Raw genomic sequence first — 20,734 nt, forward strand, 5'->3', positions numbered from 1 at the left:
GAAGAGAAAATACTGTTTTTCAAAAACTGACCATGCCTGTTCTTGAAAGACTGATGTGTTTAGTGAACACCATCAACAAACAACCCTTGCACTACCAAAAGGACATACAGAAGAGTGTGAAGACAGCATGAACCTCCCTGACTCCTGTTGGAATAAGGATGAAATTGTGAGAAGAACACTATGAGGAAGTAAATACATTTTTCACAAAAATCCAAAAAGTAAATTTTAAAATAGAGACAGAAGGAATGTTTGGATGAAAACCACACAAGACAAAGTGCTATGAGTTGATTTAGAGAATCAGTATATAAACAATATCTCATTTGTCCTACCTCCACAGAAGCATCCAAATCGTCAAAGGGGTCAGCAAAGTCAGAGGGACTCTTCCTCAGAGTCTGGTCAGCAGGCAGCGTGTTGTCATTGTAAGAGGACACAAACTTAAAGTCACTGGTTCGAGATCCTGTGGTCAAGTAGGCGTCATAGTTGTAAGTGCTGTGTAAAGTTCCTGTGCCGTCAACATCTGTGTAGTTAGGAGGGAGATAAGCACTGGGGATGGCCACTGCTCCATCAAACAACATTCTGGGCTTCCTCCTGCGACAGAACCTCACACCCAGGATGATGATGATGAAGGTGAGGAAGAAGGTGGACACACACACCAGAGCGATGATCAGGTAAGAGGTCAGTTTGGAATTCTTGTCCTCATAAGAAATGTCCTTCAGTTCTGGCACCTCAGCCAAGTTATCAGAAATCAGTAGATACATGGAGCACGTGGCAGAGAGAGAGGGCTGTCCGTTATCTTTCACTGCCACAATCAGGTTCTGTTTCATGCTGTCAGACTCAGAAATGTCCCGCTGGGTCCTGATCTCTCCGCTGTGGAGACCAATAGTGAACACTCCCGGCTCAGTGGATTTGACGATATGATAGGACAGCCAGGCGTTCTGTCCAGAGTCTGCGTCCACTGCGATCACTTTGGACACCAGAGAGCCTCCGTGTGCAGCTTTGGGGACCAGCTCGGTCATGAAGGAGTTGCCCTCCGGGGTGGGGTACAGTATCTGAGGAGAGTTGTCGTTCACATCTGAGATGAAGACGCTGACGCTCACGTTGCTGCTGAGCGGAGGAGAACCGTTGTCTCTGGCCATCACCTGGACTTTAAAGCTCCTCCACTGTTCATAGTCAAAGGACCTGACAGCGTGGATCACCCCCGTGTCTCCGTTCACAGACAGATAGGAGGACACCTGGGCACCGTTCACCTCAGCAGGTAACAGAGAATAAACCACGGTACCGTTTTGTCTCCAGTCTGGGTCTCGAGCAGTGACGGAACATAGAGAGGAGCCAGGTTTGTTATTCTCAGTCACATATGCGCTGTAGGACTGTTCCTCAAACACAGGTGGGTTGTCGTTGATGTCTGCTACTGATAAGTGAACAGTTTTAGAGGAGGACAGAGGAGGAGAGCCCTCATCAGTGGCAGTGATGGTGATGTTGTAGTCAGACACCAGTTCACGGTCCAGTTGACCAGTTGTGACCAGAGAGTAATAGTTCTTAATAGAAGGGACTAATTTAAATGGAACACTTTGTTGAATGAAACATCTGACCTGTTTGTTATTGTCAGAGTCTCTGTCCTGAACATTAATGATGCCCACCTCTGTACCAGGTGACACGTTCTCAGGTATGGGGATTTTCAGAGACTTGACATGTATCATGGGGGCGTTGTCATTCACATCAGTGATAATAATAATCACTTTGGCCACAGACGTCAGTCCATAACCATCTTTGGCTTCAACAAACAGCTCATACTTGGAGCCCTCCTCATAATCTATCTCTCCTATCACTGTGATTTCTCCAGTGTTCTGATCAAGAGAAAACATGTTGCGGGATTTTTCAGATATTCTGCTGAACTCATAGGTCACATGACCATTGATTCCTTCATCTGCGTCGGTGGCACTAACAGTGACGACAGATGTTTTCAGAGGAGAGTTTTCTCTCAGCGTGGTCTGATACTCGGCCTGAGTGAAGACAGGAGCGTTATCATTAGCATCCAGAACAACAACATGGATGACCACAGTCCCGGATCTCTGAGGAGAACCTCCATCAACAGCAGTCAGCAACAATTTCATCTCCTGCTGCTCCTCTCTGTCTAACTCCTTGTTTAAAACCAGTTCACCATATTTACTTCCATCACTCGATGTCTGAGTGCTGAAAACAAAATTTGAGTTTTGTTGCAGAACATAGTTCTGAACAGAATTCTGACCTATATCTGCGTCATGAGCCTCTATGATGCGATATCTCGCTCCTTTAGCAGCAGACTCTTGTATCTCTAGCTTCACGATATCTTTAGGGAAAACAGGATTATTATCATTAACGTCTTGTACTTGCAGAGACAATCGGTGAAGCTCCAGAGAATTCTCCAGCAGCAGGTCGAATTTAAGGACGCACGAAGGCTTTTCTCCACAATGCTCCTCTCGGTCTATTCTGTCAGCGACCACTAGATCTCCGTTCCGAGCATCAATAGCGACGTATCTCTTGTCACTGCCCTCAAAATCAACACGAGCTTCACGGGAAGAAAGCGCAGTAGCATCCAGTCCCAAATCTTTGGCGATATTTCCGATCACAGATCCTCGTTTCAGCTCCTCTTGCACGGAGTAGCTCAGGTCTCCGTGAGCGCACTGGGCCACAACAAAGAAGACGACAAAGCCGAAGCTTCCAGGTTCAAATCCAGAGATAATCATCGTCACACTTAATATTGGTGACTATATTTGAGTAAGCAAAAACGAGATCCGTTCAAACAGCCGCAGAACTGCAGGTACCGTCGAGTCCAGTTGAAAAGCAGCTGAGATCAACCCGTCTTTGACTGACAATGGGGTGGGTGGTGTGTGCAGAGAAACACTCATCAGCTGGTCTATAGTGCCACCTTGAGGACTGATGTCACAATCGCAGTGAGAGGGAACGAACTGACCAGAATGGCACGCTGCAATCGCGCGTATTTTTTACTTTCTGGAATTGAAAATAAAACATGCAGATTATCATAAATTCAAGTATATATTTTTTGACATTCGTGAACCCAATAGCATACATCATTTAATCTGTTTTCATACTTTTAGGTGAGGATTCTTTTTTACTTTATTTTATTTTTATTAAATACGAAGAACAACAACCCATTCTATTCATTAGCCGACCCAAAAAAGTAAAAAATAAATTAAAAAGAACATTTATATTTGCAGTCGATTCATGAATGTGTATGTAAGCTTTGATGTGTGTGAGTATATTCATAAAGAGTAGTCGATATGTTGCCAAAAAAAACAGCCAAATAGTCATCACCATGAACAAATATAACAAAACGTCAATATTGGAGTATATCAACCATAGAAACACAAGAATACTCCTTTACTAAATACACGAACGGATGCCATCATAATCACAGCAAGTGCAATTAAATTCTGTTTCAGAAGCAAGTGGTCAGTCGTATTTATTGAGAGTGGTTAAACATCAAGTGGACGAAGCAACTGATAGAGGTCGAATTCAACAATTTGTAACACCAGACAATATGAATATACTCATTATTTACCATCAACAATCTAAGTCTAAGAATCAGGTTAAAACACGTCGTGACCGTGTTCAACTTCAACCACAAGATCAATGTAGAGCTTCAGCACTAAGGACAGCGACACCGAACCGTTCCGGTCGTGCCGCAGCGCCATGAACAAGCCACGTATGTAAGTGGACAGAGGCGGGCGACGTCGGGTTTAATGATGAATGATCGCTGACACTTCTAAAACACTGTCCAATTTTATTTTAATCAACAAACAAACATCCCTCTTAGCCAGCTTGCAGCGACCTGATTGCAATGTTTAATAATTACTCTCATTCACTCAGAATTCATTCCAATGAGGGACGTGAATCAAGACATTTTAACAAAGCAAAATATTCATGAACTGACGAAGCACAAGTCAATCTCTCATGAGAAATTCCCACCCATATAAACAATACTTGGGAAAAAGAAAAACCAAAAAAAAAAAAAAACATGGAATACAACGATGTTTCTTAAACCAATAGCTGGCAAACCACTCAACGTCAGATAAATATCAAGAAGAATGTAAATATTCTAGTGTAAAAACGTGTTCAAAAAAGAAACATAAGTAAATCAGTTGAACACTGAACTGTATGTATTCTGAATCATTACAGTCAGTAACTTTGTTCTAATCTCCTCAATATCAACGAGGGTCTCAGACCAAGAAAATCCCACTTTTTCTCACGTCGGTATATGTAGTCTGTTTTAGTCCAAAATCATTTAACGTGCATATCATTGAGATTTGCATTTGAAAAGCAATGTACTTAAAATGTTAATACTTGGATAAAATATCACATCCTACCTCCACAGAAGCATCAATTGTGATAAGAACACTATGAGGAAGTAAATACATTTTTCACAAAAATCCCAAAAGTAATTTTAAAAACAGGAGACAGAAGGAATGTTTGGATGAATACCACACAAGACAAAGCGTCATGAGTTGATTTAGAGAATCAGTATATATACAAAAACTCATGTGTCCTACCTCCACAGGAGCATCCAAATCATCAAAGGGGTCAGCAAAGTCAGAGGGACTCTTCCTCAGAGTCTGGTCAGCAGGCAGCGTGTTGTCATTGTAAGAGGACACAAACTTAAAGTCACTGGTTCGAGATCCTGTGGTCAAGTAGGCGTCATAGTTGTAAGTGCTGCGTAAAGTTCCTGTGCCGTCAACATCTGCGTAGTTAGGAGGGAGATAAGCACTGGGGATGGCCACTGCTCCATCAAACAACATTCTGGGCTTCCTCCTGCGACAGAACCTCACACCCAGGATGATGATGATGAAGGTGAGGAAGAAGGTGGACACACACACCAGAGCGATGATCAGGTAAGAGGTCAGTTTGGAATTCTTGTTCTCATAAGAAATGTCCTTCAGTTCTGGCACCTCAGCCAAGTTATCAGAAATCAGTAGATACATGGAGCAGGTGGCAGAGAGAGAGGGCTGTCCGTTATCTTTCACTGCCACAATCAGGTTCTGTTTCATGCTGTCAGACTCAGAAATGTCCCGCTGGGTCCTGATCTCTCCGCTGTGGAGACCAATAGTGAACAGTCCCGGCTCAGTGGATTTGACGATATGATAGGACAGCCAGGCGTTCTGTCCAGAGTCTGCGTCCACTGCGATCACTTTGGACACCAGAGAGCCTCCGTGTGCAGCTTTGGGGACCAGCTCGGTCATGAAGGAGTTGCCCTCCGGGGTGGGGTACAGTATCTGAGGAGAGTTGTCGTTCACATCTGAGATGAAGACACTGACGCTCACGTTGCTGCTGAGCGGAGGAGAACCGTTGTCTCTGGCCATCACCTGGACTTTAAAGCTCCTCCACTGTTCATAGTCAAAGGACCTGACAGCGTGGATCACCCCCGTGTCTCCGTTCACAGACAGATAGGAGGACACCTGGGCACCGTTCACCTCAGCAGGTAACAGAGAATAAACCACGGTACCGTTTTGTCTCCAGTCTGGGTCTCGAGCAGTGACGGAACATAGAGAGGAGCCAGGTTTGTTATTCTCAGTCACATATGCGCTGTAGGACTGTTCCTCAAACACAGGTGGGTTGTCGTTGATGTCTGCTACTGATAAGTGAACAGTTTTAGAGGAGGACAGAGGAGGAGAGCCCTCATCAGTGGCAGTGATGGTGATGTTGTAGTCAGACACCAGTTCACGGTCCAGTTGACCAGTAGTGACCAGAGAGTAATAGTTCTTAATAGAAGGGACTAGTTTAAATGGGACACTTTGTTGAATGAAACATCTGACCTGTTTGTTATTGTCAGAGTCTCTGTCCTGAACATTAATGATGCCCACCTCTGTACCAGGTGACACGTTCTCAGGTATGGGGATTTTCAGAGACTTGACATGTATCATGGGGGCGTTGTCATTCACATCAGTGATAATAATAATCACTTTAGCCTCAGACGTCAGTCCATAACCATCTTTGGCTTCAACAAACAGCTCATACTTGGATCCCTCCTCATAATCTATCTCTCCTATCACTGTGATTTCTCCAGTGTTCTGATCAAGAGAAAACATATTGCGGGATTTCTCAGATATTCTGCTGAACTCATAGGTCACATGACCATTGATTCCTTCATCTGCGTCGGTGGCACTAACAGTGACGACAGATGTTTTCAGAGGAGAGTTTTCTCTCAGCGTGGTCTGATACTCGGCCTGAGTGAAGACAGGAGCGTTATCATTTGCATCCAGAACAACAACATGGATGACCACAGTCCCGGATCTCTGAGGAGAACCTCCATCAACAGCAGTCAGCAATAATTTCATCTCCTGCTGCTCCTCTCGGTCTAACTCTTTGTTTAAAACTAGTTCGCCGTATTTATTGCCGCCACTGGACGTTTGAGTATGAAGCACAAAATGCGCATTTGGTTGCAGAACATAGTTCTGAACAGAATTCTGACCTATATCTGCATCATGGGCCGCATTGATGCGGTATCTCGCTCCTTTAGCAGCAGATTCACGTATCTCTAGCTTCACGATATCTTTAGGAAAAACAGGATTATTATCATTAACGTCTTGTACTTGCAGAGACAATCGGTGAAGCTCCAGAGGATTCTCCAGCAGCAGGTCGAATTTAAGGACGCACGATGGTTTTTCTCCACAATGCTCCTCTCGGTCTATTCTGTCAGCGACCACTAGATCTCCGTTCCGAGCCTCAATGGCGACGTATCTCTTGTCACTTCCCTCAAAATCAACACGAGCTTCACGAGTAGAAAGCGCAGAAGCATCCAATCCCAAATCTTTGGCGATATTTCCGATCACAGATCCTCGTTTCAGCTCCTCTTGCACGGAGTAGCTCAGGTCTCCGTGAGCGCACTGGGCCACAACAAAGAAGACGACAAAGCCGAAGCTTCCAGGTTCAAATCCAAAGACAGTCATCGTTACTTACAACATAGGTGATTAAAAAAATGATCAGAAAAAATCCTATATTCCAACAGTAGAACTCCTTTCTATGTCGAGTCTGGTTGAACAGCCGCAGCGATCAAGCGTCTTTGACTGACAATAGAGTGGGTGGTGTGCACAGCAACACTCATCAGCTGGTCTATAGTGCCACCGTGAGGACACATTGGATAATCGCATCGAAACAGCTCAATCAAAATAACACGCCACTAGGAATTTTTTATTTTCCGTTTTGATTAAAATAAAAATTATGACATAATATTTATTAATTCACGCAATTTTTTCTTTATAATGGTGACTGCGACCAGTGTCGGGGTTCAGCACCGCGGACAGCGACAGTGACCAATTCAGTCCGTGCTTCATCAGAAATAAAACAACGGCGCAAGAAACGGTGGGGTATGCCATTAATGATCTTTGAGGAGGACTCAAACGTAAGTTAAAAAGGTCACGGATGACAGGATAAAAACATGCTGAATTTGTTCATGATCCATAGTTGATAGCGAATAACACAACAATCCAACCAATGCAATGCAAACACATGAGTCAGGTGAAATAAAACATTTGGGATGGAACCACTAGCTAATATGGAGCTCATTGATGAATTTGTTGATGCTTATTGGATCCTAAAATTGTGTCTGTATGTTGTTGCTCAGTCGCGGTGAGTCATCTCAGTCTCAGCAAACAGCAATGGATCACTCCATCCTCACCAATGCTCATCTCTAAAACAAGAGAAATCTCCATCAAGAAACTCACACGTGTATGAACAGTACTTTGGCCATCACCACCATGAAAGGCAAACATGGAACCCAAACAAGAAGTTAGAATCAATCCTGTGGTGAGATGAATAGAGCTTGTTTTCGGACCAAAGGAATTATAGTCAAATTACAATTATTTTGGAGATCGTAGTTACAACAACAAGCTGTGTCAATCTAAAGCCTAGAGACACTTCAGTGAAAAAATAAATAAATAAACGATGAAAAAGAGAGCGACAGCATGTTCAGTCTGTTTTTGCTCAAACAAATATTTGCTCCACAACAACCATTATCAGGAGAAAAAAATGACATCAATCACACAATAGGGCCGAGTGTATGTATTTTCTTTCCACATAAACGGGCCAAGTCTTCATAATGTACTTTCAAAGATAATGATAATAATCACAAAGGCGGTTTAATTATTTGGCTCCACATTTCAGTGTTAATAATTATGGAGCTCATATCTGATGAAGAGGAAGCAAAATCATGCCATTTTTGTTAAATCTTCCCAAATTAATGGGCAAACACAAACAATCTTAATGAGACTGATTGACAAAAATATAAACAACACAAATATATAAATGGTTGCATGTACTGTATTATGCAAGTCACTATAGTGGTAGAAATATTTTATTCTCAAAACTGGCAGGTGTAAAAATGAGGGTGAAAACAGTGGCTTACTTCACCACATCAGTTGATATAGAATGCGTCAATAAATGTGGGGTTTACTACATTGATGACGACCCAAATTTCAACAATCTTGGCAAAAGAACACAACAAGTCAGCATTTCAGGATTGTGTTGGTTCAAAGTGAATATTTTGACAAAATACCACTTCCTACCTCAACAGAAGCATCCAAATCATCAAAGGGGTCAGCAAAGTCAGAGGGACTCTTCCTCAGAGTCTGGTCAGCAGGCAGCGTGTTGTCATTGTAAGAGGACACAAACTTAAAGTCACTGGTTCGAGATCCTGTGGTCAAGTAGGCGTCATAGTTGTAAGTGCTGCGTAAAGTTCCTGTGCCGTCAACATCTGCGTAGTTAGGAGGGAGATAAGCACTGGGGATGGCCACTGCTCCATCAAACAACATTCTGGGCTTCCTCCTACGACAGAACCTCACACCCAGGATGATGATGATGAAGGTGAGGAAGAATGTGGACACACACACCAGAGCGATGATCAGGTAAGAGGTCAGTTTGGAATTCTTGTCCTCATAAGAAATGTCCTTCAGTTCTGGCACCTCAGCCAAGTTATCAGAAATCAGTAGATACATGGAGCAGGTGGCAGAGAGAGAGGGCTGTCCGTTATCTTTCACTGCCACAATCAGGTTCTGTTTCATGCTGTCAGACTCAGAAATGTCCCGCTGGGTCCTGATCTCTCCGCTGTGGAGACCAATAGTGAACAGTCCCGGCTCAGTGGATTTGACGATATGATAGGACATCCAGGCGTTCTGTCCAGAGTCTGCGTCCACTGCGATCACTTTGGACACCAGAGAGCCTCCGTGTGCAGCTTTGGGAACCAGCTCGGTCATGAAGGAGTTGCCCTCCGGGGTGGGGTACAGTATCTGAGGAGAGTTGTCGTTCACATCTGAGATGAAGACACTGACGCTCACGTTGCTGCTGAGCGGAGGAGAACCGTTGTCTCTGGCCATCACCTGGACTTTAAAGCTCCTCCACTGTTCATAGTCAAAGGACCTGACAGCGTGGATCACCCCCGTGTCTCCGTTCACAGACAGATAGGAGGACACCTGGGCACCGTTCACCTCAGCAGGTAACAGAGAATAAACCACAGTACCGTTTTGTCTCCAGTCTGGGTCTCGAGCAGTGACGGAACATAGAGAGGAGCCAGGTTTGTTATTCTCAGTCACATATGCGCTGTAGGACTGTTCCTCAAACACAGGTGGGTTGTCGTTGATGTCTGCTACTGATAAGTGAACAGTTTTAGAGGAGGACAGAGGAGGAGAGCCCTCATCAGTGGCAGTGATGGTGATGTTGTAGTCAGACACCAGTTCACGGTCCAGTTGACCAGTAGTGACCAGGGAGTAATAGTTCTTAATAGAAGGGACTAATTTAAATGGGACACTTTGTTGAATGAAACATCTGACCTGCTTGTTATTGTCAGAGTCTCTGTCCTGAACATTAATGATGCCCACCTCTGTACCAGGTGACACGTTCTCAGGTATGGAGGTAGATAGGGATTTTAAATTTATAATTGGAGGATTGTCATTAACATCTGTCACCTCTATAATGACCGTACAGTAGGAAGCCAGTCCTGGTCCATCTTTAGCCCTTATCCGCAATTCTATTGACGCCTCTGCCTCATGATCAATCAGGCCAGTGACTGTGATTTCTCCTGATTTAGCGTCCAGGAAAAATAAAGAGCCTTGTTCATCAGATATATGATCAAAATTATATGTGACATCACCGTTGGGTCCATCATCTGCATCTGAGGCGCTGACTCTTATGACCACTGTGTTTAAAGGTGCATTTTCAGGAACAGTAGCCTGATAAACTGCTTTAGTGAATACAGGCGCGTTATCATTGGCGTCAAGCACAGTGACGTGGATGGTTGCGGTCCCTGATCTCTGCGGGGAACCTCCGTCCAAAGCAGTTAAAATCAAATTTAATTCACTTTCTTTTTCCCTGTCCAATTCTTTGACTAATACTAATTCACAATGACGTCGTCCACTGACGTCAGTGTCGACATTGATGGTGAAATGGTCATTATTCTCTAAAACGTAGCGCTGAACCGTGTTTGAGCCGATGTCTGCGTCATAGGCCTCAGTCAGAAGAAATTTCGCTCCTTTCGCCACAGATTCTGTGATTTCAAATGAGATCAAATTCTCACTAAACTGCGGGCTGTTGTCATTTACATCATTTACATGAATGCTGATGCGATGCAGCTCGAGTGGGTTTTCTAAAACGAGCTCCTCTTTCAGGACGCACGTCGCTTTCTTACTGCACAGACTCTCTCTGTCGATCCTGTCGCTGACGATCAGATCCCCGGTGCTCAGGTTAACATTGCAGTGCCGTTTGATATTCCTCTCTGGGTCAATCCGAGGTTTACGAGATGAAAGTGTTGATACTCCGATGCCCAGATCTCTGGCAATATTCCCGATCACAGATCCTCGCTTCATCTCCTCCGCAATAGAGTAGCTCACATCTCCACACACAGAGCGAAGGCCGATGTAAAGGGAAATCCAACACAAAATCCAAGGCGAAAAGTGTTTACCCATCGCTTTTCCCTTCATGACAGTTACGAGCGTCTCTCACAGAAAATGAACGAGAAGGACAATGAACACCGATGAGGATTTATCCGTGGCGATGCGATTCCTTTGTGTCGTTTGTCCAAGAGAAACGCCGCCCTGACGGGTTTCTATGACAGGATGGATTATGCAGCGACGCCTTGTCCCTTATTTTGGTGCATGCTGACACCAAGAGGTTGGTTTTGGTATAACACACAATAATTTCACGGAGAAGATTCATGATATTTATTGATAGGCCAGCTATAATAGACGTCGGAAAACCCGTGATGAAGCAACCTGATCGAAATCACATACAGTATATTGTTGACGGCCTCAAACCAACGAGAACAACCGATGAGACTAAGGGCTGGTTAATGTTTCTTTTGACATATAAAATCCTAATGTACTCATCTTTGGCCCAATGCAGGAAGTGTAACTCTCACTGTCATATGCTTCTTTTTGGAATTAAAACAATGAACTGACAAATGATGTGTTTAAAACAATGGGCAAAAGTAAAGAGTAAAAATTGATATGGGAGGAAGAAAGTGGTGTTGCAAAAGAAACAGAAAACATGATTGTGATATTATGTTAAAATGTGAGCAGTTGGTGTACATGGGACACACAAATAAATGTTATGATTATATTCACAATCCAAGTGAAATATTGCACAATGTAGGATATACACATTTAATTCGATTTTGTTTAGGAATGGAAATAATAATCAATTTGAGCTGAAATGTCATATAAAGTGTGCAAAAGTGAATAGAAAACAGGTTCAGCACCAAAGACAGAGAAAGCTATGAAGAAATATAAACTATTGACATTGAAGAAAGTATCTGGCAAAGAGAGGGATTCCTAGCGTGAGGCAGGTTGACAGAGTGACATGCTTTTGTCACTCATCAGGTACATCTACACAGACGGCACAATGAATCAGCAAGTATTACTAGTGTTCATCTTTCATCAGAAAATACAACCAACCAATTGACCAATTACCACCCACAGGACAAAACCAATATTTGTTGCTTGTTAAAAATATATGAATTGTCCACAGATACAGCTAATGAAGATAATATGGCAGATTCAACTCCAGGGAAATGCTGTTCAACAATTAAAATATCTAGACAAAAGTGTAGTTGCTGGACTTGGCAAAAGGATTGAAAAAAGACACTAAAAGTCATCTCCTACCTCAACGGATGCATCCAAATCATCAAAGGGGTCAGCAAAGTCAGAGGGACTCTTCCTCAGAGTCTGGTCAGCAGGCAGCGTGTTATCATTGTAAGAGGACACAAACTTAAAGTCACTGGTTCGAGATCCTGTGGTCAAGTAGGCGTCATAGTTGTAAGTGCTGCGTAAAGTTCCTGTGCCGTCAACATCTGCGTAGTTCGGAGGGAGATAAGCACTGGGGATGGCCACTGCTCCATCAAACAACATTCTGGGCTTCCTCCTGCGACAGAACCTCACACCCAGGATGATGATGATGAAGGTGAGGAAGAAGGTGGACACACACACCAGAGCGATGATCAGGTAAGAGGTCAGTTTGGAATTCTTGTCCTCATAAGAAATGTCCTTCAGTTCTGGCACCTCCGCCAAGTTATCAGAAATCAGTAGATACATGGAGCAGGTGGCAGAGAGAGAGGGCTGTCCGTTATCTTTCACTGCCACAATCAGGTTCTGTTTCATGCTGTCAGACTCAGAAATGTCCCGCTGGGTCCTGATCTCTCCGCTGTGGAGACCAATAGTGAACAGTCCCGGCTCAGTGGATTTGACGATATGATAGGACAGCCAGGCGTTCTGTCCAGAGTCTGCGTCCACTGCGATCACTTTGGACACCAGAGAGCCTCCGTGTGCAGCTTTGGGGACCAGCTCGGTCATGAAGGAGTTGCCCTCCGGGGTGGGGTACAGGATCTGAGGAGAGTTGTCGTTCACATCTGAGATGAAGACGCTGACGCTCACGTTGCTGCTGAGCGGAGGAGAACCGTTGTCTCTGGCCATCACCTGGACTTTAAAGCTCCTCCACTGTTCATAGTCAAAGGACCTGACAGCGTGGATCACCCCCGTGTCTCCGTTCACAGACAGATAGGAGGACACCTGGGCACCGTTCACCTCAGCAGGTAACAGAGAATAAACCACGGTACCGTTTTGTCTCCAGTCTGGGTCTCGAGCAGTGACGGAACATAGAGAGGAGCCAGGTTTGTTATTCTCAGTCACATATGCGCTGTAGGACTGTTCCTCAAACACAGGTGGGTTGTCGTTGATGTCTGCTACTGATAAGTGAACAGTTTTAGAGGAGGACAGAGGATGAGAGCCCTCATCAGTGGCAGTGATGGTGATGTTGTAGTCAGACACCAGTTCACGGTCCAGTTGACCAGTAGTGACCAGAGAGTAATAGTTCTTAATAGAAGGGACTAATTTAAATGGAACACTTTGTTGAATGAAACATCTGACCTGCTTGTTATTGTCAGAGTCTCTGTCCTGAACATTAATGATGCCCACCTCTGTACCAGGTGACACGTTCTCAGGTATTGGAATATTCAGAGACTTGACATGTATCATGGGGGCGTTGTCATTCACATCAGTGATAATAATAATCACTTTCGCCACAGACGTCAGTCCATAACCATCTTTGGCTTCAACAAACAGCTCATACTTGGATCCCTCCTCATAATCTATCTCTCCTATCACTGTGATTTCTCCAGTGTTCTGATCTAGAAAAAACATGTTGCGGGATTTTTCAGATATTCTGCTGAACTCATAGGTCACATGACCATTGATTCCTTCATCTGCGTCTGTGGCACTAACAATGATGACAGATGTTTTCAGAGGAGAGTTTTCTCTCAGCGTGGTCTGATACTCGGCCTGAGTGAAGACAGGAGCGTTATCATTTGCATCCAGAACAACAACATGGATGACCACAGTCCCGGATCTCTGAGGAGAACCTCCATCAACAGCAGTCAGCAATAATTTCATCTCCTGCTGCTCCTCTCTGTCTAGCTCTTTGTTTAAAACCAGTTCACCATATTTACTTCCATCATTCGATGTCTGAGTGCTGATTACAAAATTTGAATTTTGCTGCAAAACGTAGTTCTGAACAGAATTCTGACCTACATCTGCGTCATGAGCTTCAATTATGCGATATCTCGCTCCCTTACCTGTTAACTCATGAATCTCTATCTTCACGATATCTTTAGGGAAAACAGGATTATTATCATTAACGTCTTGTACTTGCAGAGACAATCGGTGAAGCTCCAGAGGTTTCTCCAGCAGCAGGTCGAATTTAAGGACGCACGAAGGCTTTTCTCCACAATGCTCCTCTCGGTCTAGTCTGTCAGCGACCACTAGATCTCCGTTCCGAGCATCAATAGCAACGTATCTCTTGTCACTGCCCTCAAAATCAACACGAGCTTCACGGGAAGATAGCGTGGAAACATCCAATCCCAAATCTCTGGCGATATTTCCGATCACAGATCCTCGTTTCAGGTCCTCTTGCACGGAGTAGCTCAGGTCTCCGTGAGCGCACTGGGCCACAACAAAGAAGACGACAAGGCCAAAGCTTCCAGGATCAAATCCAGGGACAATCATCGTCACACTAAATATTGTTGACTGAAATATGACCAAGCAAAAACGAAATCCGTCGTAACAGGCGCGGGACTACAGTTATAGTCGAGCCTGGTTGAAAAGCAGCTGAGATCAACCCGTCTTTGACTGACAATGGGGTGGGTGGTGTGCGCAGAGAAACACTCATCAGCTGGTCTATAGTGCCACCTTGAGGACTGATGTCACAATCGCAGTGAGAGGGAACGAACAGCAGAATGGTACGCTGCGATTGCTCGTTTTTTTATTTTAACTTTATTCTGATTTTCAATTATAAAAAACTATATGCACATTGTAATAAATTCAAGTATTCTGTATTCGACATCGGTGAATGCAATAGTGCGCTTCATTTAATTTGGTTTCATACTTTTAAGTTAAGATTCTTTTTAAAGAATTATTATTATTATCATTATAATATATTTTAAATACATATGTGGATCATTCCACAAAGATCCATGTAAAAATGTACAATCCATTATATTTATTAGCCAAGGTAAAAAATAAAAAAAAATCATAGATATTTAAAAGAAAATCAACATTTCCAGTCTATTCATCATGTCTTTCCATGTTTAACGTGTGTGTGCACATTTGTCACCAAAAGTAGTCGACCTTTGGCCGAAAACAGCCACTAAACATGGAGCAAGATGCAAAATAAATAAATAAAAAGACAATACTGTAGTATATTCAGCCGACTAACAGAAGAAAACACTATAACTGAATCTACAATTGCATATAAACACAATAACAACAAATGGATTGAATTCAGTTTCAACAACAACTGGTCAGTCGTAGATACTGGGAGTGGTTTAATATCGAGTGGACGTAGCAACTGATGTACATTTAATTCAACAATTTGTCGCACCAGACAATATTAATATTCTCGTTATTTTCCACCAGCAATCAAAGACTACGAATCAGACAAAAACACATGGGTGACTGTGTTCATCTTCAACGACAAGACCAATGGAGAGCTCCAGCACTGAGGACAGCGACACCGAACTGTTCTGGCCGTGCGGCCGCGCGACGCTCTAGCCACGTATGAAAGTGGGAAGAAGGGGACGGCGTCGGAGTAAATGATTCACGATCTCTGAGTAATACCAGACACTAAAATACTGTCCAAAATTTTTTTTATCAACGAACAAAACCCCTCTTAGCCAAGTCAAGGAGAGAAACTGCAAGGTTTAAAAATAAATCTCATCCACTCAGACTTAATTCCAACGAAAGGGACGTGAACCAAGGCATGTTAACATAGCAAAGTATTCATGAACTGACAGGTTGTTGTTTTTTTTATGATCAATGTACATAGCAGATAATGCCACGCCATACAAAGACTTTTACTCACTTTAGAAATTCACACCTATTAAAAGAGTTCTTCGAATAACAAAACCAGCCAATGCAACAGTGTTTCTAAAACCAATAGTGCGCAAACTACAATCAACTCCAGACAAACATCAAACAGGGCAACTGTAAGACACATTTTACTTCAGTCAACATGAATAAATGCTTGAATAAATTTTGAACACTAAACTGAATGACTTCTGAGTCATTGGAGAGAATTTGTTCATGACTCCTCAAATTTGAACAAGGGTCTTAGAAAATGAAAGTTCCACTTTTACTCGCGGCTGTATTTGTAGTCTGTGTTGGTTTAAAATCGCTCAAGCTGTATATCATTGTGATTTGCATTCGAAAAAGAATGTACTTAAAATGTTAACAATCAGATAAAATACCACGTCCTACCTGAACAGAAGAGTCCAGATCGTCAAAGGGGTCAGCAAAGTCAGAGGGACTCTTCCTCAGAGTCTGGTCAGCAGGCAGCGTGTTGTCATTGTAAGAGGACACAAACTTAAAGTCACTGGTTCGAGATCCTGTGGTCAAGTAGGCGTCATAGTTGTAAGTGCTGCGTAAAGTTCCTGTGCCGTCAACATCTGCGTAGTTAGGAGGGAGATAAGCACTGGGGATGGCCACTGCTCCATCAAACAACATTCTGGGCTTCCTCCTGCGACAGAACCTCACACCCAGGATGATGATGATGAAGGTGAGGAAGAAGGTGGACACACACACCAGAGCGATGATCAGGTAAGAGGTCAGTTTGGAATTCTTGTCCTCATAAGAAATGTCCTTCAGTTCTGGCACCTCCGCCAAGTTATCAGAAATCAGTAGATACATGGAGCAGGTGGCAGAGAGAGAGGGCTGTCCGTTATCTTTCACTGCCACAATCAGGTTCTGTTTCATGCTGTCAGACTCAGAAATGTCCCGCTGGGTCCTGATCTCTCCGCTGTGGAGACCAATAGTGAACAGTCCCGGCTCAGTGGATTTGACGATATGATAGGACAGCCAGGCGTTCTGTCCAGAGTCTGCGTCCACTGCGATCACTTTGGACACCAGAGAGCCTCCGTGTGCAGCTTTGGGGACCAGCTCGGTCATGAAGGAGTTGCCCTCCGGCGTGGGGTACAGGATCTGAGGAGAGTTGTCGTTCACATCTGAGATGAAGACGCTGACGCTCACGTTGCTGCTGAGCGGAGGAGAACCGTTGTCTCTGGCCATCACCTGGACTTTAAAGCTCCTCCACTGTTCATAGTCAAAGGACCTGACAGCGTGGATCACCCCCGTGTCTCCGTTCACAGACAGATAGGAGGACACCTGGGCACCGTTCACCTCAGCAGGTAACAGAGAATAAACCACGGTACCGTTTTGTCTCCAGTCTGGGTCTCGAGCAGTGACGGAACATAGAGAGGAGCCAGGTTTGTTATTCTCAGTCACATATGCGCTGTAGGACTGTTCCTCAAACACAGGTGGGTTGTCGTTGATGTCTGCTACTGATAAGTGAACAGTTTTAGAGGAGGACAGAGGAGGTGAGCCCTCATCAGTGGCAGTGATGGTGATGTTGTAGTCAGACACCAGTTCACGGTCCAGTTGACCAGTAGTGACCAGAGAGTAATAGTTTTCGATGGAGGGTACTAATTTAAATGGAACACTTTGTTGAATGAAACATCTGACCTGCTTGTTATTGTCAGAGTCTCTGTCCTGAACATTAATGATGCCCACCTCTGTACCAGGTGACACGTTCTCAGGTACGGGATTTTTTAATGATTTCAATAGCATCATCGGTGCATTGTCATTCACGTCTATGACGTCTATTATCAATGTGCACGAGGACACCAATCCTGGTCCATCTTTAGCTGTAATCTGCATTTCATACGTGGACAACTCCTCATAATCCAGAGATCCACTTAGTTTTACAGCACCGGTTTTCTCATCTATAGTAAACACGTTATTACTTTCATCTGATATGTGATCAAACTCAAAAGTCACCTCTCCATTAATTCCCTCATCGGCATCACGTGCAGTTACCGTGACCACGACAGTGTCTGCTGCCGAATCTTCTGGCAGGCTGGCCTTGTACACCGCCTGGCTAAAAATAGGGGCGTTATCATTCGCGTCTAACACCGTGACTTGAATCACTGCAGTCCCTGATCTAGGAGGTGTCCCTCCGTCTGTTGCAACAAGCACGAAACTCAGCTCCTTCTCCTGCTCTCGGTCCAGCTCTTTCTCCAGCACTAACTCGCTGTATTTACCTCCGCCTGGTTTTGCCACAACGTTCAATCTAAAATATTCGTTTGCTTCGATGCTGTAGCTCTGGATCGCGTTATGACCCACATCTGCGTCGTGGGCCTCGTCCAGGCGATAGCGACTGCCTTTTGAAGCAGATTCACTTATATCAAATTTAATCACATCCTTCTTAAATTGCGGGGAATTGTCATTAACATCCTGAATGTGCAAAACAATTCGATGGAGTTCTAAAGGATCTTCTAAGACAAGCTCCTGCTTCAGGATGCACGACGCCTTTTTGCCACAAACCCCCTCTCTGTCAATCCTATCGGAGACGATCAGATCCCCGCTGTGAGAACTTATATCACAATACCGTTTGCTGTTCCCGTCTGCATCGACCCGAGCTTTCCGACTCGACAGTTTGCCGATTTCAATTCCAATATCTTTGGCTATATTTCCAACAACGGAGCCGCGCTTCATCTCCTCCGGAATAGAATATGTCACATCCCCGCCGACTGTCTGGCGCGTCGGCAGAATAAATCCACACAAAGCGACGATGAGAAGCAAATGAAATTCAATATATGCCATTGTAATATCCCATATGGCCAGCAAGTACGTGCGTAAATCAAAAACACTCAGCCAAAATGCAGTCCTTCCGCGAACAATCTTGGTAACAAAAGCGAGCCGTTCTGAGGACGTCACTGAGTGCGCACTGGTGACGAAAATGTGTTAAACAGAATGACATATAACAGACCAACGTGGTGATAGACTGGTAGACACCGCCCCCCTGAGTAATTCCAGTGTATTACATGTTAAATCTTCGGGTGAGAAACAAACCCACATCACAGAAGTACATGCTGATGACAGACATCGAAAGATGACGACTGAAACGTTTGGTAATAGAAAAGAAAATAAACAAACGCATACGTGGAACAGCCTAAGGGTAAACAATCAAGTAAACTGAAACCGTTTTAAAATCATTAAAATGTAAAATACAGCAAAAACTGAATGTTACTCAGCAAGAAGGAGAGAACATGCGAGGCGACAACAGAGTAGTACCATGGACAGCTCTAGCAAAACACTTCAACAACATATAAACAAATCGCTGGAGCACATCAAAACAACTTGTGTTGTAGCTAAGACAGAGACAGACGGTTGTTATCAGTATATGTAAGCACCGATGGTTCAAATGACCCTATACAATGACAACCTGATAAGCACATTTGATATAAAAAGCATGGAGGTGGTATACACCTACTATGTATTAGCTGCAGATCTACAGCACTCACTTTCAGAAGAATAAACTAGAACATTGACCAATTCAGAAATATGAAGGGCAAAATACCTTCATATAATTTATGATCAGAAGCGTTTACATAGGAAGAAATGAGTACGAGCGTTCGCCTTACTGACTCAGGGGGTGATACAAAAATTGATTATTGAAATGATTAAAACACACAATTTCCATTAAAAATGCTCAATTACTTGAGGAATATTAAGTTTATCAGTATATTATCTCTATTTAAGAAGTACCGTACAAGCAGTAAACAGTGATGATGTATCGACTGTTGCCGGAAGAAAAAGAGTTCCATATATCCCTTTAGATAAATTGGTGTTTCATATCACATTAAATAGTAATGAGAAGTAGGCAATATGAAGATTAAAATAGATTAAAATCATATACTTTGATCAGGACAAAGGCAAATATGTTATTTCATTATTTAACTGTAATCTTTTTATAATCAAACTTTCTATATTTATGATTAACTTAATATCAATATGAATAATATCAAGATGAAAACGTTTTGCATGTACATGATAGTTCAGTGATTCTTTTCCGCATCAAAATAAAGCTTGTATGCTCAATTATCGTAACTCTCAATCCTCTATAACTCGAACAATGGATTTCATGAGGGAAGCATGACAAGATTTCAAGTGAAAGGTAGACCAGGCCCTACCTCCAAAGGGTCCAAGGTGTCATCAAAGGGGTCAGCAAAGTCAGAGGGACTCTTCCTCAGAGTCTGGTCGGCAGGTAGTGTGTTGTCATTGTAAGAGGACACAAACTTAAAGTCACTGGTTCGAGATCCTGTGGTCAAGTAGGCGTCATAGTTGTAAGTGCTGCGTAAAGTTCCTGTGCCGTCAACATCTGCGTAGTTAGGAGGGAGATAAGCACTGGGGATGGCCACTGCTCCATCAAACAACATTCTGGGCTTCCTCCTGCGACAGAACCTCACACCCAGGATGATGATGATGAAGGTGAGGAAGAAGGTGGACACACACACCAGAGCGATGATCAGGTAAGAGGTCAGTTTGGAATTCTTGTCCTCATAAGAAATGTCCTTCAGTTCTGGCACCTCAGCCAAGTTATCAGAAATCAGTAGATACATGGAGCAGGTGGCAGAGAGAGAGGGCTGTCCGTTATCTTTCACTGCCACAATCAGGTTCTGTTTCATGCTGTCAGACTCAGAAATGTCCCGCTGGGTCCTGATCTCTCCGCTGTGGAGACCAATAGTGAACAGTCCCGGCTCAGTGGATTTGACGATATGATAGGACAGCCAGGCGTTCTGTCCAGAGTCTGCGTCCATTGCGATCACTTTGGACACCAGAGAGCCTCCGTGTGCAGCTTTGGGGACCAGCTC

General features: G+C 43.7%; 2 protein-coding genes across 7 annotated transcripts in view; both read right to left on the minus strand.

Annotated features, from left to right (window-relative positions):
* Positions 1-20,734, minus strand: part of LOC128766858 (protocadherin gamma-A11-like) — a 215,218-nt gene that overhangs the window by 177,905 nt on the left and 16,579 nt on the right. Inside the window, exon 1 of one of the 6 annotated variants that reach the window (XM_053878361.1) lies at positions 16,284-19,975. The exons of 4 other annotated variants lie outside the window; for them this stretch is intronic. In XM_053878361.1, coding sequence (XP_053734336.1) covers positions 16,284-18,683 — 2,400 coding nt within the window. In that variant the 5' untranslated portion in view covers positions 18,684-19,975. Of the gene's footprint in view, positions 1-16,283; positions 19,976-20,734 lie in introns of those variants that run through there. One more of the 6 variants, XM_053878348.1, reaches the window with a different exon arrangement.
* Positions 8,509-12,116, minus strand: LOC128766877 (protocadherin beta-16-like). Its single transcript, XM_053878409.1, has one exon. It carries the CDS (start codon positions 10,959-10,961, stop codon positions 8,520-8,522), a length of 2,442 nt encoding a protein of 813 aa, XP_053734384.1. The 5' UTR covers positions 10,962-12,116; the 3' UTR covers positions 8,509-8,519.

The sequence above is a fragment of the Synchiropus splendidus genome, chromosome 11 (assembly GCF_027744825.2).
Source record: "Synchiropus splendidus isolate RoL2022-P1 chromosome 11, RoL_Sspl_1.0, whole genome shotgun sequence".
Classification (NCBI taxonomy): domain Eukaryota; kingdom Metazoa; phylum Chordata; class Actinopteri; order Syngnathiformes; family Callionymidae; genus Synchiropus; species Synchiropus splendidus.